Genomic DNA, 18,986 nt, shown 5'->3' with positions numbered 1-18,986 from the left:
GGCTGGTACCAGGTGCTAGGCACAGAAGCGTGGTTCTTTTGGCCACCTGTATCCATCTCATTCTAACCAAAGTGGGAAAATACCAGTGAAGAAAAGGTCGATAATTTAATAAGCCTGTAGGATGACATTATGAACAACAGGGGACTTAGTTCAAACACCGAGCTTCTAAAAAAACCCAAACAAATGCCAGTGGATTATTCTCAGAGCACAACCTGTGGGAGTTGCCTATACTCCAGCCCTGGCTGGCGAAGGCAGCTCCAAGCATCTGTGTCTCAAATGTCAGCAGCTGGGGCTGGTGTCTCCATCACCCACCAATTCCCCGAAATCGTGTCAGCTACAATTGGTTGGGAGTATGCCCTATTCAAGCTGGAAAATGCAGTACCCCATGGAAAGAGTACTATGTCCCAGAGGTTTGCTGAGGAAAAGTACCTTTGCTATTACAAGGGCTAAATCAGGCATGCTACTTCTGCCACACAATAAAATACTTCTTTCCCTTCTTGCTCTCTTCCTGACTCTCTCACCCTCCCTTCTGCACTTCATTCTAGAAAGAAATGCTTGGTATGGAATTTTTTCATACGTATTCCTTAGCAGTCAAATATATGATCCACATTTTTTTTTTCCCTTTCAGCGTGTGATAACTGAAGGCATTTTGGTCTCCAAATGCAGAAATGAATACTAGCAGCAAAATTAGCAATGTAAGTCATACACTAGAAATGTTTGGGTTAATTTGTTCGCGGCAAATGTTGCAAACAGCAGCATTTTATAAAAACCTCAATGACAAGGTAGTTTGTTTTCTCACCAAGGAAAAATAAGTGAGGGAAACTTTGCTACAGCTAATTATCTCCTAAAATAGGACAGCTAATGTTTTTATATGGGTTATTTTTCTAATTCTGATTTCAATCTCTCTTTGAACTGCAGTTTAAAATGAGGGATGCCTTAATGTTGCTTGTATTTCCTGCAGGAAAAAAAAAATTCCAACAAGACCTTGCAAGAAAGGGGGCTGAGATGTTAACAAGTGAGGTACTCCAGACAGAAAGGAATAGTAGGAACAGTGAAAAGATTTTCCTTGAAGACAAGTTGGAATCTGACAACAAATTTCTGTTAAATCATGTTCTGGATGCTTTTTTACCAAGATGGCTGTGTGAACAAGTTGTATTAGCCTAAACCTTCAGAGGAAACTACAGTTCTAGGCAGTAATGCTCAGTTACTTGCCTAAGTCATGTACATGGGAGAAAACCTACCGAGCCAGCACCTCGTGTTGCCTTGATGAGCTGTGCCTGCCGCTCGGTCAGCAGCTGCACGACTCATGCAGGGAAGTCTCTCCTGCGGGGACTGCCAGGTATACCAGGATTTGTTTGTGAACAAACTGGAGACTGAGCAGTATTTGCTGAAGAAATTAGCAAAGAATAAATGAGAGCATGTCTGACAGTGAGAGAATAATTCATAAGCTGAAGATGAAAACTGTTTTGAAAAACTGTTTACCAAGAAAGGCCCTTTCTCCTCCCTCTATTAGCTGATCCAGGGTTGTGAAGCCAAATCCCACCGCTGCCGTGAAGGAGCTCCTATTTACCCATAGGTACTGTGGAGCAAAACGTGAGATTTTTGCTCTTAATTCTGACCATAGTGGAGGGCGGGTGGAGGTGCCCGAAGGGGAAGCCATCTCCCAGCCCTGAGGCAGGACACCCTGACCCTGGGTGGGGAGAAGGGACAGCCCTGGCTCCCTGATGCCCTTTGCAGGACTTCACAAAAGCAGCAGGCAGACCAAGGGCATTCTCTTGGTGCAGCCACTGCCCTGAGCTTGTACGACACCATCTAATCCCCTCGGACGCAGCGGGGGTCTGTTGTATTTCCTAATCCCTCTGGCTAGAGCGGGCTTTTCTGAAAGCTGAAAGGGGAGATGAGACAGCCTGAAAAACCTCCAACCGCTTCTGTTTAAATAGAGCTTTTGATCTCCAACTGGTGCGGTTTAGTCAAAGCAGCAACACACTGAAACGTGGAGGAGGCAGGCCTATGGAGCTGCTTTGTGCCCTTCTCCATGCGTGCTGGGGACGTGCCCGAAGCATGGAGCTGTTAGAGGGAGGGAAGGAGCGGGAGGGGGCTGCCCTAATGAGCCTGTGAAAAGGAGCCGGACCCTCAGCGGGCGCCTGGAAATGTGATCTCTAACTTGAACGGTGCCATTTTTTACTCAGCAGCTCTTGTGAGCATGGCGAAAAGGGCAGAAAGTGCCAGGACACCACTCCAAAAGAAAAGGCAGGTTGTGGCACAGAAGGGGAGCCAGCCTCAACCCTCTGTATTTCACGTGTGCGAGGGTGTAAGGACAGCTGTGAGAAAAGGAACTGCTGACCCAGGCCATCAGTGATGTGACTTCAGGTTGTTAACACCTTTATCTGGAGGAGAACAACCATCACAGGTCTCATCCAATGCCCAAGGGTGTCAGCCAGGTCTTTCCACTGGTTTCATTGGCTCTTGGATCAGGTGCCATGTACACAAAATACTGGGCTGCTTTAACTGCCCCAGTAAAATGTGAACCTAAATCATCTTTCCTCATATACACATCTGTTTAATGACATAACTTCACCCCACAGGGGAGCTGTAAATCCCTCTTCATGTTGGTACATGTCTAGTTACAGCAGAGCCCTCTCCCAAATGGGAATGGACTTAGAGAGGTACAAAAGTGTTCATATTGGCAAAGATTATTCATACATAGCAAAGGAAAGAAACTGTTTGGGGCTAATGTAGCTTTTCTGCTGCATAGTGTAAACCAGATGCACCTAAAAACATCAGTACAAAATAATATCACTCCTCAAAAGTAGTATTCAAAGTCGTTTGGACTGTGTATGAAACTGTGAAAAAAATTGCTATTTGCATTTCAATCACTAGTAGGAAAAAAACCCCTAACCCACAACAATAAAAGTTCCAATTGTTACACTAAAATTTAAGTGGTTCACCACTTTTGAACTCAAGAGGTTTATCTTATCACTTCTTTTTACCTAGGCAAGCCATTCACATTCTTTAGTTTCCACAATAGCCCAACATACTGTACTTGAAACACCCTGTTTCATTTAGAAAAGCAAATAATTTTCCCCAATGCAGTGAGGTACAGCCAGAACAAGTTCCCATTTGTACATTAGACCTGAATCTTGGTTTCAATACGCAAGTTACTTTATGCTTAGTGCAAAAAATATGTGGGTGTTTAGCACCATACATTATCACTTTTTACAGGCGTGGTGCAGAAGCTAAAGAGAGAATTGGTGCAGAGACTAAAGTGTCTTTTTTCCTTTCAGAGGTGGCCATCTCTCCAGGTTGCTTTAGTGGAGGTCCTTAGAAAGCACGTGTGCGGCAAACCACACGGCGGCTCTCTGTGCTGTCCTTTCTTTAGCAAGAGGGCAACCTACCTGATGAACCTCCAGGCTCACTCCATCTCTCTAGTTGGAGTCATAAGCAGAACGCTTTCCACATGCTGTCTGCCCCCCCCCAACCTGGGTTCAGATGAAATAGTGGCAGTAAACCAGGAATCAGGTTGGTGTAGAAGCGTGCTCAGTGGATGTAGGTCTACTTAGGACCCTGCATGCAGTAACCTCCGCAGATCCCTGCCTCTGAATCCACAGAGATGCGATGGCAAAGTGGTACTGAATTTCTTTGCAAAGTGTTTGGACAATGTATATAGAAGCAATTAAACCACCCTATATTGCAGTAACTGATTCGCCGACCCCTGTGCAAATGGGGTTAACAAAGTGTTAACTTGAATGTATCTTCCAGATATGAATTCTGTTACACCCAACCTATGCAAAACACAAAGCTCATTTACATATACGTCCTGAAAAACAGAAGCATTTTACAGAAGTCTGATATTATCTAGTAACTCTATTGTAAAGTAAATTGCACTTCCTATGAACTGGGCGTAGCATGTAGTCTCATATCAGTAGCCTGCTCTGGATGATGTCCAACATGGACAGATGCTTAGCAGCCATGGCAGCCTTGCCGCATGGAGACTGACCGCTCAGGTGAGGCCTCCTCCTTATTGCCTCTTACTTGGGAAGTGCTTTTAAGGTTGCTTTCCAGAGCTGCGATTGCACTCACGGAAGTCCTGTCCCTCTCTGTCCTTCTATGTAAGACCAGAAGATGGCACATGCTAAAGAGTGCTTCTTGCAGAGTGTCTCCTCACTGCTTAGTGAGGAAATACACCTCACCTGTCCATTGGGTGAGGTGTACAGCCTTGATGTATAAGCTAAGTACAAATCAACAACTACCAACCAGAGAAAAAATCCCAGCCAACTCAAAGCTCCTTCTACAACTGTGTATAATATGCCATAAATAATTGTTCCATGCCAATATTTCCTAGGTAAAAGACAAAAACTTTGATTCTCAAGCCATAGTTCTGATACTTGGCATTACATGAATTATACTTGCACCTTAATGCTATGTTTCTTTCAGCCCCCATGTCAATACTGGCATTCAGAGTTCATCTCCTGTCTTACTCACAACTTCATGTTTTTCTTGCAGGTTTCTTTGCTTTTAAAGGACAGACCCAGCCCCACTGCAGTTGATGGCCATTTTGTCCCTGTCTGGGTGGAGCTAGGATATTATCCTAAGGATTGGCTCTGGATCATGCTTTCTGCTCCTGGTCATGTCTACAGAGAAAAGGGGAAGCCTGCCTGCAGGCATGTGAGAATAAAGCAGTGCTAGCTTAAATCTACCCAGCCCGTATAATAACAGTAGTGAAAACCCAGAGGTACATCTCCCGCCCCCGCGCACCACCACGATGTGTACCGACGTCTTCCAGGGGTTGGCTGGCGGTGACTTACACCCATGCGATTGCATCTGTCTACATTATCCTTGCTAGACAGATGAAAGCCTTCATTTTGCTGTGCCAGCTTGCCTTCCACTACCCTTTGATACTACAGCAAGTATAAATAGAGACCTGAGCACTGACAGGCAAGGAGCCTGGTCTGCCCACTACAGAGGCTGTGACGCCCCACTCTCAGCCCCCGCTCAGCACGCTCGCAGTGCTTGCCTTTGCCAAAGCAGGCAACTGCAGGGTGCTTTAGCAATGCTTAGGCAGCCTTTGGTGCTTGTTCAAGGCTTCTGTAAATGCCTCGATACCTCTGAGGCACGCATCTGGCCAGCACGGCACAGGTGTATGCCATAAAACCGGCTAGAAAATGGACTTATGAGAGATGCAGGTGGTGCCGGGGCTGAGAAGGTTCAGACATTTGTCACGAAGGAAACAGATGCTCAGCCCCGCGCTGTGCTGCTTCACCCTGAACATGCAAGGTATTTCGCAAACGGTCATACTTCTCTTTTAAAGATGAGAAAAAGGTACTTGAAGGGCTAGGTCAATGCCTTCTGAGGTTGCTGATTTGACAAGGATCACAGGGCTTGCCCTAAGTACAGCCGAGTGAAATGCTTATAGCAAATCGCATAAAACTTGACAGGTTTCAAGTTTCCTCACACTGCATTCATGGAAAGATTTGTAAGAGAGGTAAGCCTTTCAACTTACAGTCAAAACCCTACCTAAGGGCAGTTTCTGAGCACATCTCAAAATCACAGCTTCAGCGTGAAACCAGACAACAGAAAAAACACTGCAAGACAAAATACTCAGAAGGCAAAATAAAAAGCCCCAAGCCCCTGACTCGGACTGCTTTTGGGTTCACTGGAATCAGAAACTCAAAACAAAAAGCACAGGCTGAAAAAAAACCAGTTAGATCAAAGCCAGGGAAAATGTTCTCACAGATCTTCGTGCAGTGAAACTACCCAATTTCACAGAGTTTCACTTGCAAGCAGAAGTGGTGAGCCCTGCGGATAGTATTAAGGATGAATTGGAAAATCTACCAGGTAGCAGCTACTGTCACTCTCTACTTTCCTGCTTTTACAGTCAGTTCTATGCCCTTTTTTTTTTTCTATTTCAATTGTCTGAATACATCTTTATAAAGAATTTGATGTTTTGTACTAAAATGTATCTTGGTCGTAAGCTCAGGCCTTACTTTACTAGGACATAAGTGGAAGAAAAGGCATTTCTTCTGAAAATTGATTACATTGGGAATCTGTATATGTAAATTCTAGTCTCCTTTCCACTGGCAGAAAGAATGATGTATCTTGCATTCAGTATCACTGTGGATATGCTGGTGTATGCATGGACTTACCAACATACTGTAGACCTTTGTAGGTGCTCTACTGCTCCAAACACCACCACTGTTGTCACCCTGTACAGTTCATTAATACACTGCAGAGAGGAGATATCCTTACTACTCATCGACTGTTTGGGAAGCTGACTCAAGTCTATACAAATATTATCCATTCTCTTAAGATGACAGAAGAGGTGATGAGGTAGTGTAATGTTTTCTTGTCCTTCTCTCAGACCAGTGATTCACCTAGCCAGTGGCCTGTCTCTCTCCATGGCCAGTACCAGATGTCATGGAGGAAGCCACAATTCATTCTGCAGATGACAGACCTGCTTACATGGGAAGCTTTCTTTCCAAGCTTTAACAGAGATCAGCTTGTGCTCTGAAATAAGGCAGTGAGAGATGAAGGGAGAACTTAACCCTTCCAAAGCTTCTTTTTTTCTTTACCTGGCTGGTACATATTAAGAAACTGTTATGTATATACAGACCCAGCTGTTTTAAGAATCCTGCTAAACTCTTGGTTTCAAAGGTATTTTATGGCAATCAGTTCTAGGCTGTGATCACCCACTGTTTAGAAAAATTTCCACCATACATACCTTGCCCTGTTGACTAAGCACAGAGAAAGGAATAGGAGTGAGTGGGTGAGCTAACTATCATCAGAGCTGTTTTAAGAAAAAAACAAACAGAAAACCCAAGTAAACAAATAAAAATTGAAAAAAATCTGAGCAAACACATCCTTGCACATTGCAATCTGCAGGAACACAGAAAATCTGTCACGCTCATGCCTCTGCAGTGACGGGGTTGCGTGGCCTGTCCTGAGCTCCCCCACTGCACGCCGGAGTGCTCCATCTCTGTGTGCAGCCTGATGCTCACGGCAGCCACCCCACCCAAAACGCCGCCCGCCCCAATTTAAACTCACACCCTGCGGCCGGGAGGCCTGAGCTGGCACAGGGAAGACAGAGATGCCAGGCGGGATTTGGATTTAAAGAGCGGGTCGTCCCTCTCCAGCCAGCCTCAATCCATTCTCTTACCCAGAGCCAGAGCTAGTTCTTCCTTGCTGTCCTGCCAGGGCTGCTGGATCCGTCCTGCTGGCCTCACCCAGCAGCCCATGAGGCACCCACGCACTCCCACACAAGCAGCCCAAGCCTCTGATGGAGGTTGTCACAGCTGCGTGGTGCAGCCCTCCTCCTCCACCGAGCTACCAGGGCCAGCCAGGTACTCTGTGGCAGCCTCCTATGGGCAAACCCTTGCACCACACGTGCAGGAGGAAGACAGGTTTCCCTGTCTTGTCGCAAGGGTGATCAACCTCAAATTATCACTTAGTGAGGCACTGCAGCCGGCAGTTTCTGCAGAGCGCTAGCCCACCCTGACTTTTTCCCACCAGTGGCATTCCCCCTTAGCTCCTGAGCCCACTCTGCGTTTCGCCCTTGCTCTCCACAACAGCACGAGGGGCTAACAACCCTGCCCGGCCCTCCGGCCACCGCTTCGGAGGTGCAGCAGAGACTGCCGGGACCCAGCACGTCCCCTCTGCATGTGGCGGGGAGTCAAAGTTGGATGAGCTTCTTCTGTTGGCAGAACCACCTCATAGTTTTACAGAGAAATGTCTTTGCTGTTTCCTTAGAAATGCTTCTGCGTAGCTTTTAAAAGCAAGTATGTCTATTTCTAAATCCCAGAACAGTGATTTCTTTGCCATTCTTGGTTTAGGTATAGGCTCTCCCCACTCGAATAACAGGACGATGCAGTTACTCATTCTATGTTCTGAAGTAAAATTCTTCAGGAGTTCATAAATTACTTTCATAAACTTGCCAATATCACTGGCCTTCACATGCATTTAAAGATAAGCAGACTGTTCTTTTAGGGTCATGCCTTAGCAGTCAAACTAAACCATGATTATCTTCTAGTCATGAAAAAAAAGCAGTTTATTTTCTATTTGTATTGCATGCACCGGCAGTGTGGGGAAGATACTTTTATTTCCCACCAGAGAGCTGCCTCAGAGCTGCAGTTTGGCTCTCGTGGTAAAACACGGTCCAAGGCAGAGCTGCCATCATCCAACAATCTCTTATTAATGGCCACATGATAAAGGGCAAGCCAATCTGGGGGATCTGCAAGCCATCCATAACCCTAAATCCTTGCTAAGACTGTCATCACAAGCCATCACTATGCTGAGTGTGGCTGGTTAAACACTCAGTCTAATATTTAGCCTAGGATAAGATCTCTTGATCTTACCAAAGCACTGTATTTATCTCTGTCAGATATTTCACCCCTTGCTTCACAAGAATTCCTGTGTTCAGGTCTCGCAATGTTTCTCAAGGCTTTTAAATGAAAAAAAGGCTCAAACAGAGAGAAGGCTGTGTAAATCAGACATTGTGCAAGTTTTTTCTTCTAGTAAGCCAAGGTTTTTATGGGCTTTAGTTCAATTTCCTATTCACGAGATGAAGTTAGTATTTTATAATGCTGACACAAATTAACTCTTTGTTCAGGCAGTCTGCAAAAGTGCTGGAAAATGTTCTCTCCCCAATGCAGTGACAGCATAGTTTATGCTACTGTGAGAAGATAGGTTTCTTCTACTGGGCAAGTGAATGAAAATACATGGCAGTGTTGGGTACCGTGCTTCTCCCAGAGAAACTTGGTTTTGGCAGAGTTACTTCTAGTATATGATCACTTGTTTTAATGTCACCAGTTCTAGAAGGCTGAAATCATTAGCAACTTGCTACCCTGCTCCTCACGCAGCACCCTCTGCAGACAAACAGTTACTCCTGGGGAGGCCTCGTAGGCTGAGAGTGGGAGACTGCAGATGTAGACTTCGATAACAGTGAGCCTCCGAACACTTCACCCCTCTGCTCACATACAGCACCAGGGACTTTAGGAGTCTACTAACTTAAATCCCATCACAAGGCAAACCAGAGTCACTAATATTCAATGAGAAGCAGTGTGCTTAAGTATAGGTCTCCATAGGTCCAGGCAGGGAAGCCCTTCAGAGCAGGTGAAGCAAGATCTTCTTGCTACAGTTTTATTTAGCATTTGCAAAGGAAGAAACCCACAATGGCTGGGCACTACTCGGCACATTAGAACTAAGAAGAAAGTATGCACAGTGTATTTTTCCATGTTGTAAAAGTGCTCTGCTGGAGTTCATTTCCATTTGATAAGAAACCAACAAAATGTTGCACCATGAGTCTTCATTGCCTTGATTAATTAATTAAAAAAACAACAAAGGCAAAACCAGGATTAACCTTCTTTGTATATTGAAATAATTAGACCTTGCAGCAAAAGGGAAAATGAGGAAAAAGTACCCTCCTGGAAAATATTATGCTTCATGCTATTTAGAGCTCCATAAAAACCCTGCAAAAAGATTAGTTATTCTGTCTTCCTTTGTAGGCAAAATTATTAGGAAACCTTACAGGACAGTCTAACACCCTTAAGAAGTTAAAAGAAGTTGTGGGGTCGGGTGTTATTATGTAATTATCTAGGCACCCTTTAAAAACTATATGTGCATTCTTTAATACAAGACTCTCCAACAGGTCTCATTTTGGTCCCCCTGCCCTAAAGGTATCATTGTGTTGACCTGGCCAATACACATGAACCTGTGTCGAGCCCTCACTATAACCAGCAAATCCATCCTTATACTATGAATCTTGCTAGAATAAAAGTTTAAACTGCAGCCTTGCTGATGCAGTCCTAGATCTGAGGAAGAGATGGAGCGATGTTTTTCTGCGGGTTGCACTGCAGCAAGGCACTTAGAAATGCTCCTACCCTGTACTCCTAACACCGAGTCCAGATCATAAACTAAAAGAAGCCATTAGGAAAATGAGGCCGTCATTAAAAGCAGAGCCAGTAAACATTTGAATGTGTTCAGCATGCAGAGCACACCACTGGAGGTTTCAGTATAATCCTCATTTCTTTACCTAGTGGCAGAAGCAAGGACCTGGTGTGGTGTGATAGAAAAAGGGCCATATCCTTTGTGGTGTACCACATTCAATTAATATGTCAGGCTTTCTACGTCTGTCACTGCTTGCAGGGGCTGGAACAATGGTTCTGCTTCCCCACTCCCCTCTTTTTTCCCAATTTTCACATAGTATCAGGCTAAAAAAGAGTTATGGATTTCCTTCTCAGAGAACTGCATGGACTGATAAAGTGAAATCCATGGCAGAAAACAACTTGTTATTTTTCCCTTTACCTCACGATTTCAGTTAAGAGAGAAAGTGCAATAAATTTTGGCGGGAAAAAAAGAAAAGAGACGGTTTTGGACATTTCAAATGACTGGTCTATGTAAACACTATTAAGAAATATGAGTGAGAACAACTGACCCTAGGGATGATTATTTTTCTTGCTCTGAGGCCCAAGCTTTACTTTTGTTGCACCCAGGATTTTGAAACTGTGCGAAGTTCATTTCAGTAAAGAAAGGAACAAAAAGGGAACTGCTGGAAAACCGTCACAGGCTTCCATGTTCAAACACAATATTCTTTCGCAATTTTTGAAACGTTGGCTTTATAACTCAACTGAAGTGCTGTTGCCCAAGCTTTTCTAGCACTGTACAGCAGGAGTTTGACCTTGCGTGTGCTGGATCTGTACCAGGATCTGTACCTGGATTGCCCAAACTGGATGAATATCTTAAGGTATCTAGCGTGACTTCTAGCCTAGCAAGACTACTAGCCTAGTCCGCGAAGAAACACAAAATGCTGGTACGATAGTAACATTAACTACAATAATGAGAACAGTAATAAGGAGGATAATAAAACCGATTCTGGAGTGTTGAGCTATATCACTTGCTGGATTAACCAGCTTTAATGAAACTCTTCCTTTTCTTCGTCTCCAACCAACTGCTCTCAGGCTCTCTGGGCTCCTGCCTGCACCATGGCATCTGCCATCCCCATCCCATCCCATGGACTGGCTGTGCTCTGACACTGGCTGCAAGCACTGCCCTGTGAGGTTCACTCTGTTATTTTATCAGAAGCACAAAATTTCCTCAATAAGACTTCCTGTGCTACAGATTAAACCGTAAACAGTTGGGTGAGATAAAAAAAAAAAAAAAGAAAAAAAAGAAAAAAAAAAAGGCTGACGAAATGCAGGAAGATCCTTCTTGTTATTCTAGCAGTATTGCTTCCTTTGCTTGGTAGGGGTGCTGAGGAAATATCAGCTGCGAGCGCTGCAGAGCAGTTAGCCACTTCTTGCTCACGCTTCAGCATCTCCCCTGCCCAGGCTAGAAGGTGCTGCGAGCCCGAGTGACTCACGCAGCTTGCTGCGATTCAGCTCTCCTCTGGTGCCAGGAAAGACAGATGTAGAAAAACTTTTGACACGGGTGGGGAAAAAAAAAAGAAGACCTGAAGCAAGGCAGGAGAGCAGGCTGGCATGTCAGCGGGCTGCCCTCCGCCCGCATCCCACTCGGGGAGCGCTGAGCCGCAGGAGCGGCAGGGTGCCGGCGGAGCTGCTGCTTGTTGTGACACAGCAGCTGGGACGAGCCTTCCGCATTCCCCAGCCCGCTTATTAATACGAATAACTCATGACTCACACCGACACTGCCAGCGAGGCCGGGAAACTGTAGTCCGTAACTATAAAGAGCTATGAAGGGCTGCTCGCCGGCAGCACCCCAGCCAAGCTTGACGAGTGGTCTGCGACAGGCTTTGTGCGCCTTGTCATCCGCACGGGCGCAACCCTGCTGCAAAAAAGGGCTTGAGCGGTCAGAGGGCTTGGGTGGAAAGGGGAAAAGTTCAGCTGTAGCATGAGCTATTTAGGAAGGTAGTTATGAGGAAGCAGACAAGTTTCTCGTGCCAGCCCCTGGCTTACTCGTATGAATAACCCATGACTAAACCATTAGCTCCACAGGGGGTTGTGAGAATGTTCGAAGGAGCCTCTGAGCACGCTTGGTCACTGGTAAAAAAAGACAGATTGCTGGGTGAAGCCCTTCAATTCCACCCCCTCTAGCCCCCCCAGCCCTTACAGGACTGCTTCATTTCTCTAAGGGTGGCTGCAGCTGATAGTTCACAGTCATCCGAGACCTACATGGCATCAACAGAAACTCTTGAGTTTATCCACACCGCTTCTTTTCCTGAGCCACGTGAGTTGCAGCTAACTTTAAGCAGGTTTCTAAGCTTTTTCGGACTTCTCCCCGGTGAACATGCCTTTACCCAGGCTGACGGTCTAGCATAAGTGAGACAGCATCACGCTCTGCTGGCTGTACGCACTAGCTTGCTGCTCACTCCCCATGCTTCAGCCTGTAACATGTGTTGTATGCTGTTGGTTGTCATTTTTTGTGGCAGTGGCTCAAAAAATCATAATTCTGCCCAAAAGAATCAAAAGGGGCTTGTGCTACTGCTATTGTATCTGCAGTAATTCATGTGAGTTATTCTAGCACACTTTGATTTATGAAGAGAAAATTCACAAGCATGCAATGACTGTTTGAACAGCTTAAATGAGTCCTTGTTATAATCTCTTTAACGGACTGATAAGTAATGAGATGGTATTCCTGCAAGCTCAGATATTAGCTTCGATGAGAGCACCTCAAAGAAAACTGAAGTGGGAAAAAGCATGTACTACAAGAATGTCCCCAGATACTCTCCAAACATGCATTTTCTTAAGTATGGGAAAGTAAAAAGTATATTTAGAAAGTCTGAATGGCACTTACCTCTCAAGAAGTGCTGGTAAGAAGGAAGTGACTCAAATATGCTGTTTGAAGCCATTGTTTCCTCTTTAAAACTCACTCTCTCTTTACAGTGAAGGAATATAAGATTTCTTCTACCTTGGGGAGTGAAAAATGAAGAATGGTCATTGCTACCACCCTCCTCCCAGCCATCACGCTCAGTTTTAGCCCAGTGTCTCAGGAGCAGCACAAAGCGGATTATAAGGTTCTTTTGCTAAAAGAACTCTGAAATTGTTTCTTAAAAAGAAAAAAAAAATAGCGGATCGGTTGTGGTTGATGATGCTTACCACTCTACGAAACTCTGTGGTTTGCAGTCAAAACGATTCGCCCTGCCTGCTGACCAATATCCCGGACCCGCTCTTGTGTGACTGCCTCTGTACCCAACTTGTGGTTCTGTGGTTGTTTATGAGGCCCAAAGAAGTGTTTCACACAACCAAAATTACAAATTTAACTGTTCCCCTTTCCAGAACCTGCCTCCATTGGTCCCTTTGCATCACGTGACCTGAGTGATGTCGACTTTCTTTTTTTTTTTTTTTAACTTTCTGAAGTCATGCCCTACCCACTCCACCTGCCCTCCCCGGGGCTGCGCGAGGCAGCGATGGAGGCTGCTGAGGGAGGGAAAAGAAAAATGACTCACTGTCCCTGATGCTACAAATGGTCTTGCTGAGTTAGTTCAGCTCCGCTTGTTTTGTTGTTTGTGGTTTTTGGAACTACTGATTATTTTGATAGAGATTTCATTGCTGCTTATTCAATAGTAATTCAAACCCCGGTATTAGTCTGCTGTTAAGGCAGGATGTGTAAGTCATCCTGTAAAACATTAGGAATCAGCTGTAGGAAAGACCACTGGCTGGGGAAAGAACACTGTAAAGAGGTTTTTAAAAAAAGAAAATCAAAACCAAAGAAAAAGAACCTGTCAGGGGAGACAAAAAAAGTCCCCAACATTATTTTGAACCTGTATGATGGTACCCTCTAAGGAGTGCTTGAAGGTCACTAGTCTCTGAGCCCACTGGAAAGGTTTGTTAGTTACTTCCATAGAGTCAAATCCAGTAGTCCTTCTTTAGCACAATTCCTGTTCCCAACAGAAGGATCCCTACCCAAGAGAAAACCTGAGTAAAGTCTTCAGGATTTAGCTCAGCATCTCTTGAGGTGATAACAGGTCTGTCCTGTCCGCAATTCTTCCCTTTCCTTCTCCCTCCACAAAAGAAGAGAAAAAAAGGAAAAAAAGTGTCTTAAACCTGATAATCAATTGGCAGTTCTGGCTCTGGCTGTGACAGTGCAAAAAGAGGGGAGAAAAGTCACTTACTGCAGCACAGAGAAGTTGCTGCTGTGCCACTTTTTGTCTCCTTTTCCTCTCTTCCGAGCAGTGGGCAGCAGCCCTTTCCCACCTTGCTGCAAACCACAGGACAGCTCACGCCTGCACAGCCTGGGGTTCAGGACGCTGAAACCCATGAAACCTTTGCCAAAAAACCTGTGGCAATGAAAGGACTGCACCGACAGCAGGGCTGATGCAGAACGAGCCTTTCCCCGCACCTTCTGAGTGACTACCACAGTGCGAGAGCTCCCTTGGAAGAAAAGCAAGAAGCCTTTGCAATATTATCAAAAATACTGGTAGGTGGAGCACAAATACGTAACAACACACAGTTCTTCCCGCGAGGAGCTCGCAGTCAAACCCCCTGGCACACAGATACCGCTTGCACAGAGCGATGCCAGACTTCTGGGGGGCTCTGCAGAAGCACCTCCGGCATTGAGGACCAGGGATCCCCAGACAAAATCAGGTGCTTAATGCGTTTGGATTTTTTCTGCTTGCTGCAACTATGGAAGTAGAATGCCTTTTCCTGACACTGCCTTCATTTCTGGTGCAAATGCACTCTACCCAAGCATCCTGGCTTCCTTTTAGGGTTAGCGGGGAGCTGCGTGTGCGGTGTGTTTTCCTCAGAAAAAGTCAATCTGCTGAAACAGAAGCTTCTTGTGATGCAAAAGGATGGGTCAGTTCTAGCGACACGTATTATCTAGGAAATTGGGAAATTTTCCCAAATGAATTTCCAGAACACAAACAGAGCGATCCTGCGCAGCAAGAACAGGAAGGTTAGGACACTTTGCTACCTTGCGCTGAGCCCGGCTCAAGCCCCTGCTGCGCTTGAATTGAGCCAGTAACTCAAAGCTCGGCTTTTTTCTTTTTGCTTACCAGCTCTTCCCGAGCCTACCGCAACCCACTTTTTGGCTGGTCCGGGATAAACCTCTCCCCGCTCCCGGAGCTGGACTCCTTCCACTCCCGTGTAAACAATTCAACAAGCATCCGCCAAAGACGCAACCTGACCGCAACGCCGACTCCCTTAGGGTGCTCGCCTGGGTTGGGGGATGCTCCCGGGGGGGGAGCACACCCCACCGCCCTGCCCGGCCCGGCCCGGCCCGGCCCCGGGGGCGATGCGTGCCCGCGGGCGGGCGCTGCGGGGCCGGGGCCGGCAGAGGGAGCTCGGGCCGGCGGGACGAGCCCGCAGCCCGGGGAGCGGGGCTGCCTCGGAAGGGGGGAAAGCCCGAAGCCAGACCACCAAGGTTGGGGTCTTCAGTGACCCGGCAACGCAGCGGCCGGCGGCCGAGCCGGGAGCGGACGGCGGCTCCAATTTTGCCCCGAGTGCCCGTGTGGTTGGGTCGTGCCGAAGGGTACGACGCGGGTGGAAGTCGAGCAACCGGCTGTACGTTCGGCCAGCGCATCAGCTCATTTTGGCTTCGCTTTCTCAAGGTAACCGCCCCCGAAACCTAATTATACAAGTTTAACTGGGCTGGTCAGAGAGCAGAACCGGGACCTTATGGCACGTTCACCCGGGCGTAAGCCAAGCCCTCAGATTTCAGACAGATCTGTCACCATATAAAAAAAGAGATTTTTAAATCAGGGACACAGAAGAGATGTATAATGTGCTGAGCTACCCGTGACTATATATCTGCTCTGTCCCAAAAGGCAGGATGTGTTACGAAGATTTTAAATGACTTCAGAGGTTTGAGATGAGGCCAGCAGGAGTGTATTTCAGCACGCCTGAGGAACCAGGCTGCTGCAGGGTTGTGCTTGGGCAAGCTCACTGTTGCGGCAGGGAAAAACCAGCCCCCCTTATTTCTGACCCTTTGTCTTGGCATCCGCGAAAGAGACCCTTCCTGCAGGAGCTCTAGTCCCTGGCTGCTTCAGAAGGCAGCAGTGATCACAGCCTTAAATCACTCTTTGTGCTGCATTTTATTTCTCTTTTTTTCTAGTACTCAACGGGCTGGGGCAGGAGAGCTGCCAGGGCTGGGACGGACACCCAGACAGCTAGAGCATGTGCCACGAGCATCCGCAGCGCTCTGGGCAGCAGCCGGCAGCACAGCGTGCCAGCGCACAGCGAATGTCAGCTATGTTAATACCTTCACCTCAGTCATCTGCCATGAAGGCTGTGGCATAGCTATGCTATGCGACAAGCAACAGTTGGGCTGGTTTTGTCATCGCATAGCTAGGGCAGATGATGCAAGGGAAAAGCCTGAGTGTTTCGACATGCAGCCTGCCACTCCAGTCTCTGCTCTGCCAACAGTCAGCTGCAAATAGTACATGGGAATATGCTTTATTAAGGTCTAACCACCCTGAATTTTCAAGGAAAGGACTGTGCTACGTGGGTCTGTGCTACACTCAAGCAGGGGGATGGACAACTCTTCTCCCAGGCCACTACTACACCCACCAGAGAAGCCATGAATCCTAAAAAAGCAGGCAAGGGTTGCTGGCAATGCTCAATGCACCATGGTAGCATTTTATGCTGGGTGCACATCAGCTGTTCCTACAGCCTTACAATAAATCTATGTCAAAATGTACTGTTAGCATAGCTGGCATTGCTCAGAGGAGAGGAATAAACGGGATCATTTCACAATTCATGCCCCAAGGAGGGCATCCAAATGTTGCAATGTGAGCTGCGCCACCATTAATGCCAGTCTCAATTTTTTTTAAAGCTGTCCTGTAGTTACTGTAAACAGAGGCCCTTAGAAAACTCACATCACTGGTACTTAGACATCCTTTGCTTTCTAACGAATAAAATCTAAGATAAAGTTTAACCTTCAGGGAGTAATATCAGTCTTAAATCTAGAAGCTGACACATCATGAAACAAATTAACAAGCGACCACATGACAACAGAAAGATCAAATTATCGTGCCATTTGTTTAATTTGGTGTATAGGGTAGGACTCAAAGATTTAGGTATGCTGAGGAATATATTTCCTGCGTTAGTACTGCAGCGCATGGCCCTTTTGGCTGGGGTTGTTGGCTGGAACACGACCTCCAGTAAACAAGCCCTGACATCAGACATGTACATACTCTGAAGTCTTGGTCAACAGATCCCATTTGGAATCTCATAAGGTTGCCAAAATTTGGGAAAAACTGCCGCCATTCCCTCCCGCAAACCCTCAACAGAAGTCCAGGTTTTTAACAGCAAATACTTAAGGTCTCACAGGTAGGATTGACAAATTAACACAGGGAAAGCTCTGAGCGCTAAGATTTATCAGTTTCTACATCTAAACTGACTTTTTCCCCTTGCAGAGCAGAGTAATCACCCGACCCCACCAAGGTATGCCCCAGACGCCAGCCACCTTGCGGGCTGCAAAATCCCACAAGCTACTGAGAGGCCCAAACCAGAATGATTTAGGGATTATTTTGGCTGCTCTCAGGAGGTGTTGGGAGGTCAGGTTTACAGTTTGAGGTTTGACACAACAATGTAGGGAGGCGCATAGTCTCTCCATCTGCCCTACAAGTGACCGGCTGTATGTAAACAGCAGCTTCCTTCCCTCCACTGATAGCAGCCTCTCAGTTTTCATCCTCCTTTCAATTTAGACTGCCTTTAATCCCTTGAGATCTTCCAGACAGACACCGTATGTCTCAATGCAGCAGGATGTGTTCGACCCTGGGGCATAATCTGTGTGTTAGATGCACTCCGCTGCTCTGCTCCATCACAAGCAAAGCCTGGACTTCAGAGTGAAACGCGTGGTGTGCCTGGCCAGCCTTGGACAAAGCTGGTTGGGTTCACACACGAGCAGCGATGGAAAGTGCTAAATGGACCTAGGCAAGCCAGAGCAGGAGAATACCAGGAGAATGCCATTCCTCCACATCCACCTAACCCATCCACAGGACAGAGCAAGATTAAAGCAAAGCAAATGCTCACAGTGAGAGGACCAAAAATCTCCTTGAGGCTAGCGGACAAGGGCAAACTCCAAATCTTGCACACTCCAGTCTGGGTAAAGGCCCTAGTCAGCCAAGGCACACCACGCTGCTCTTCACAGCACCCTCTCACCAACCCGCCATGTACCCAAAAGAAACACGACCCAGATTCGCTCTGTCACAACTTTGCGTGCTAAGGCTTTTGGCACAGATCTTGCAGAGAGGAAACTGAGAGGAGGTTAGAAGCTGCCTGTGTATTTACTCAATACATAATGTATAATTTCCCTCAACACTGTCCCTTGCTTCCTACTTTTCTGGAAGCCAAAGTGAAGGCTGCAGGCTTCAAACACCTGCATGAGTCTCCCTCTATCCAGCAGTGTCAGAAAGAGACCTCAAATTTTCAGCCTTTCTAAAAGAAAAAACTGCCAGCTGCCAACCTAAACCCTCGCCGTGTGTCAAAGGTGAATGCTATTGAATGGCAGCGTTAGAAACCCTGACTCTGAACCACTTACGGAGTTAGTGCTGAGAGGCTGGGAACGTCATGGGCCAGGCAGTCCTGCAAAATCACTGCGGAAGAGCAGAGCGTGAGTTACAGAACAGCAAACTGGTATTTTAGTAAACTGGAGCTGCTGGCACTCATTTGCTATCAGCAGGGAGCTCTGCCTTATGATGGCCTTTCATAACGTTGTGAATAAGGTGTAAGAGTTATGAAAATAATAATTAAAACAAATGCAGAGGAGAAAATTCACCCAAAGATGCCATTTCAGAGAAATTGGATTTGCCTGTGAATTGAGGCTGTCAGTCAACACAGCAGAGGACAGCATGGAAACGTTTTAAAACAACACCCCAACGTCTCACTCTGGCAGTTTCAAAATAAAATGCTTTAGGTTTTCATTTCAAAATTGACCCAGATTAAATAACTAAGCTAAAAAAAGGACTGACCTAAATGAACTGTTTCCTTCTGGTCTTCCTGTTTTGCAGCCATACCAAAAATGCTACATCAGTGCTGCTGTGGAGTACGCTGGTACAGAAACATGACCACTATCACTCCACCACTTTTGGTCCTTTT

At 46.3% G+C, this 18,986-nt stretch overlaps 1 protein-coding gene across 1 annotated transcript in view; it reads right to left on the bottom strand.

Moving 5' to 3' along the window:
• RUNX1 (RUNX family transcription factor 1) overlaps positions 1-13,236 on the bottom strand; it is a 174,787-nt gene extending 161,551 nt beyond the window's left edge. Inside the window, exons 1-2 of the mRNA XM_075033738.1 lie at positions 13,044-13,236; positions 12,742-12,855 (exon numbers count right to left, since the gene is read on the bottom strand). Coding sequence (XP_074889839.1) covers positions 12,742-12,796 — 55 coding nt within the window. The 5' untranslated portion in view covers positions 12,797-12,855; positions 13,044-13,236. The remainder of the gene's footprint in view (positions 1-12,741; positions 12,856-13,043) is intronic.
• Positions 13,237-18,986: the final 5,750 nt, after the last annotated feature.

Source organism: Buteo buteo, chromosome 8, assembly GCF_964188355.1.
Source record: "Buteo buteo chromosome 8, bButBut1.hap1.1, whole genome shotgun sequence".
In the NCBI taxonomy this organism is placed as follows: domain Eukaryota; kingdom Metazoa; phylum Chordata; class Aves; order Accipitriformes; family Accipitridae; genus Buteo; species Buteo buteo.
The sequence above is the reverse complement of the archived record's forward strand: the minus strand, read 5'-3'. Positions and strand labels throughout refer to the sequence as shown.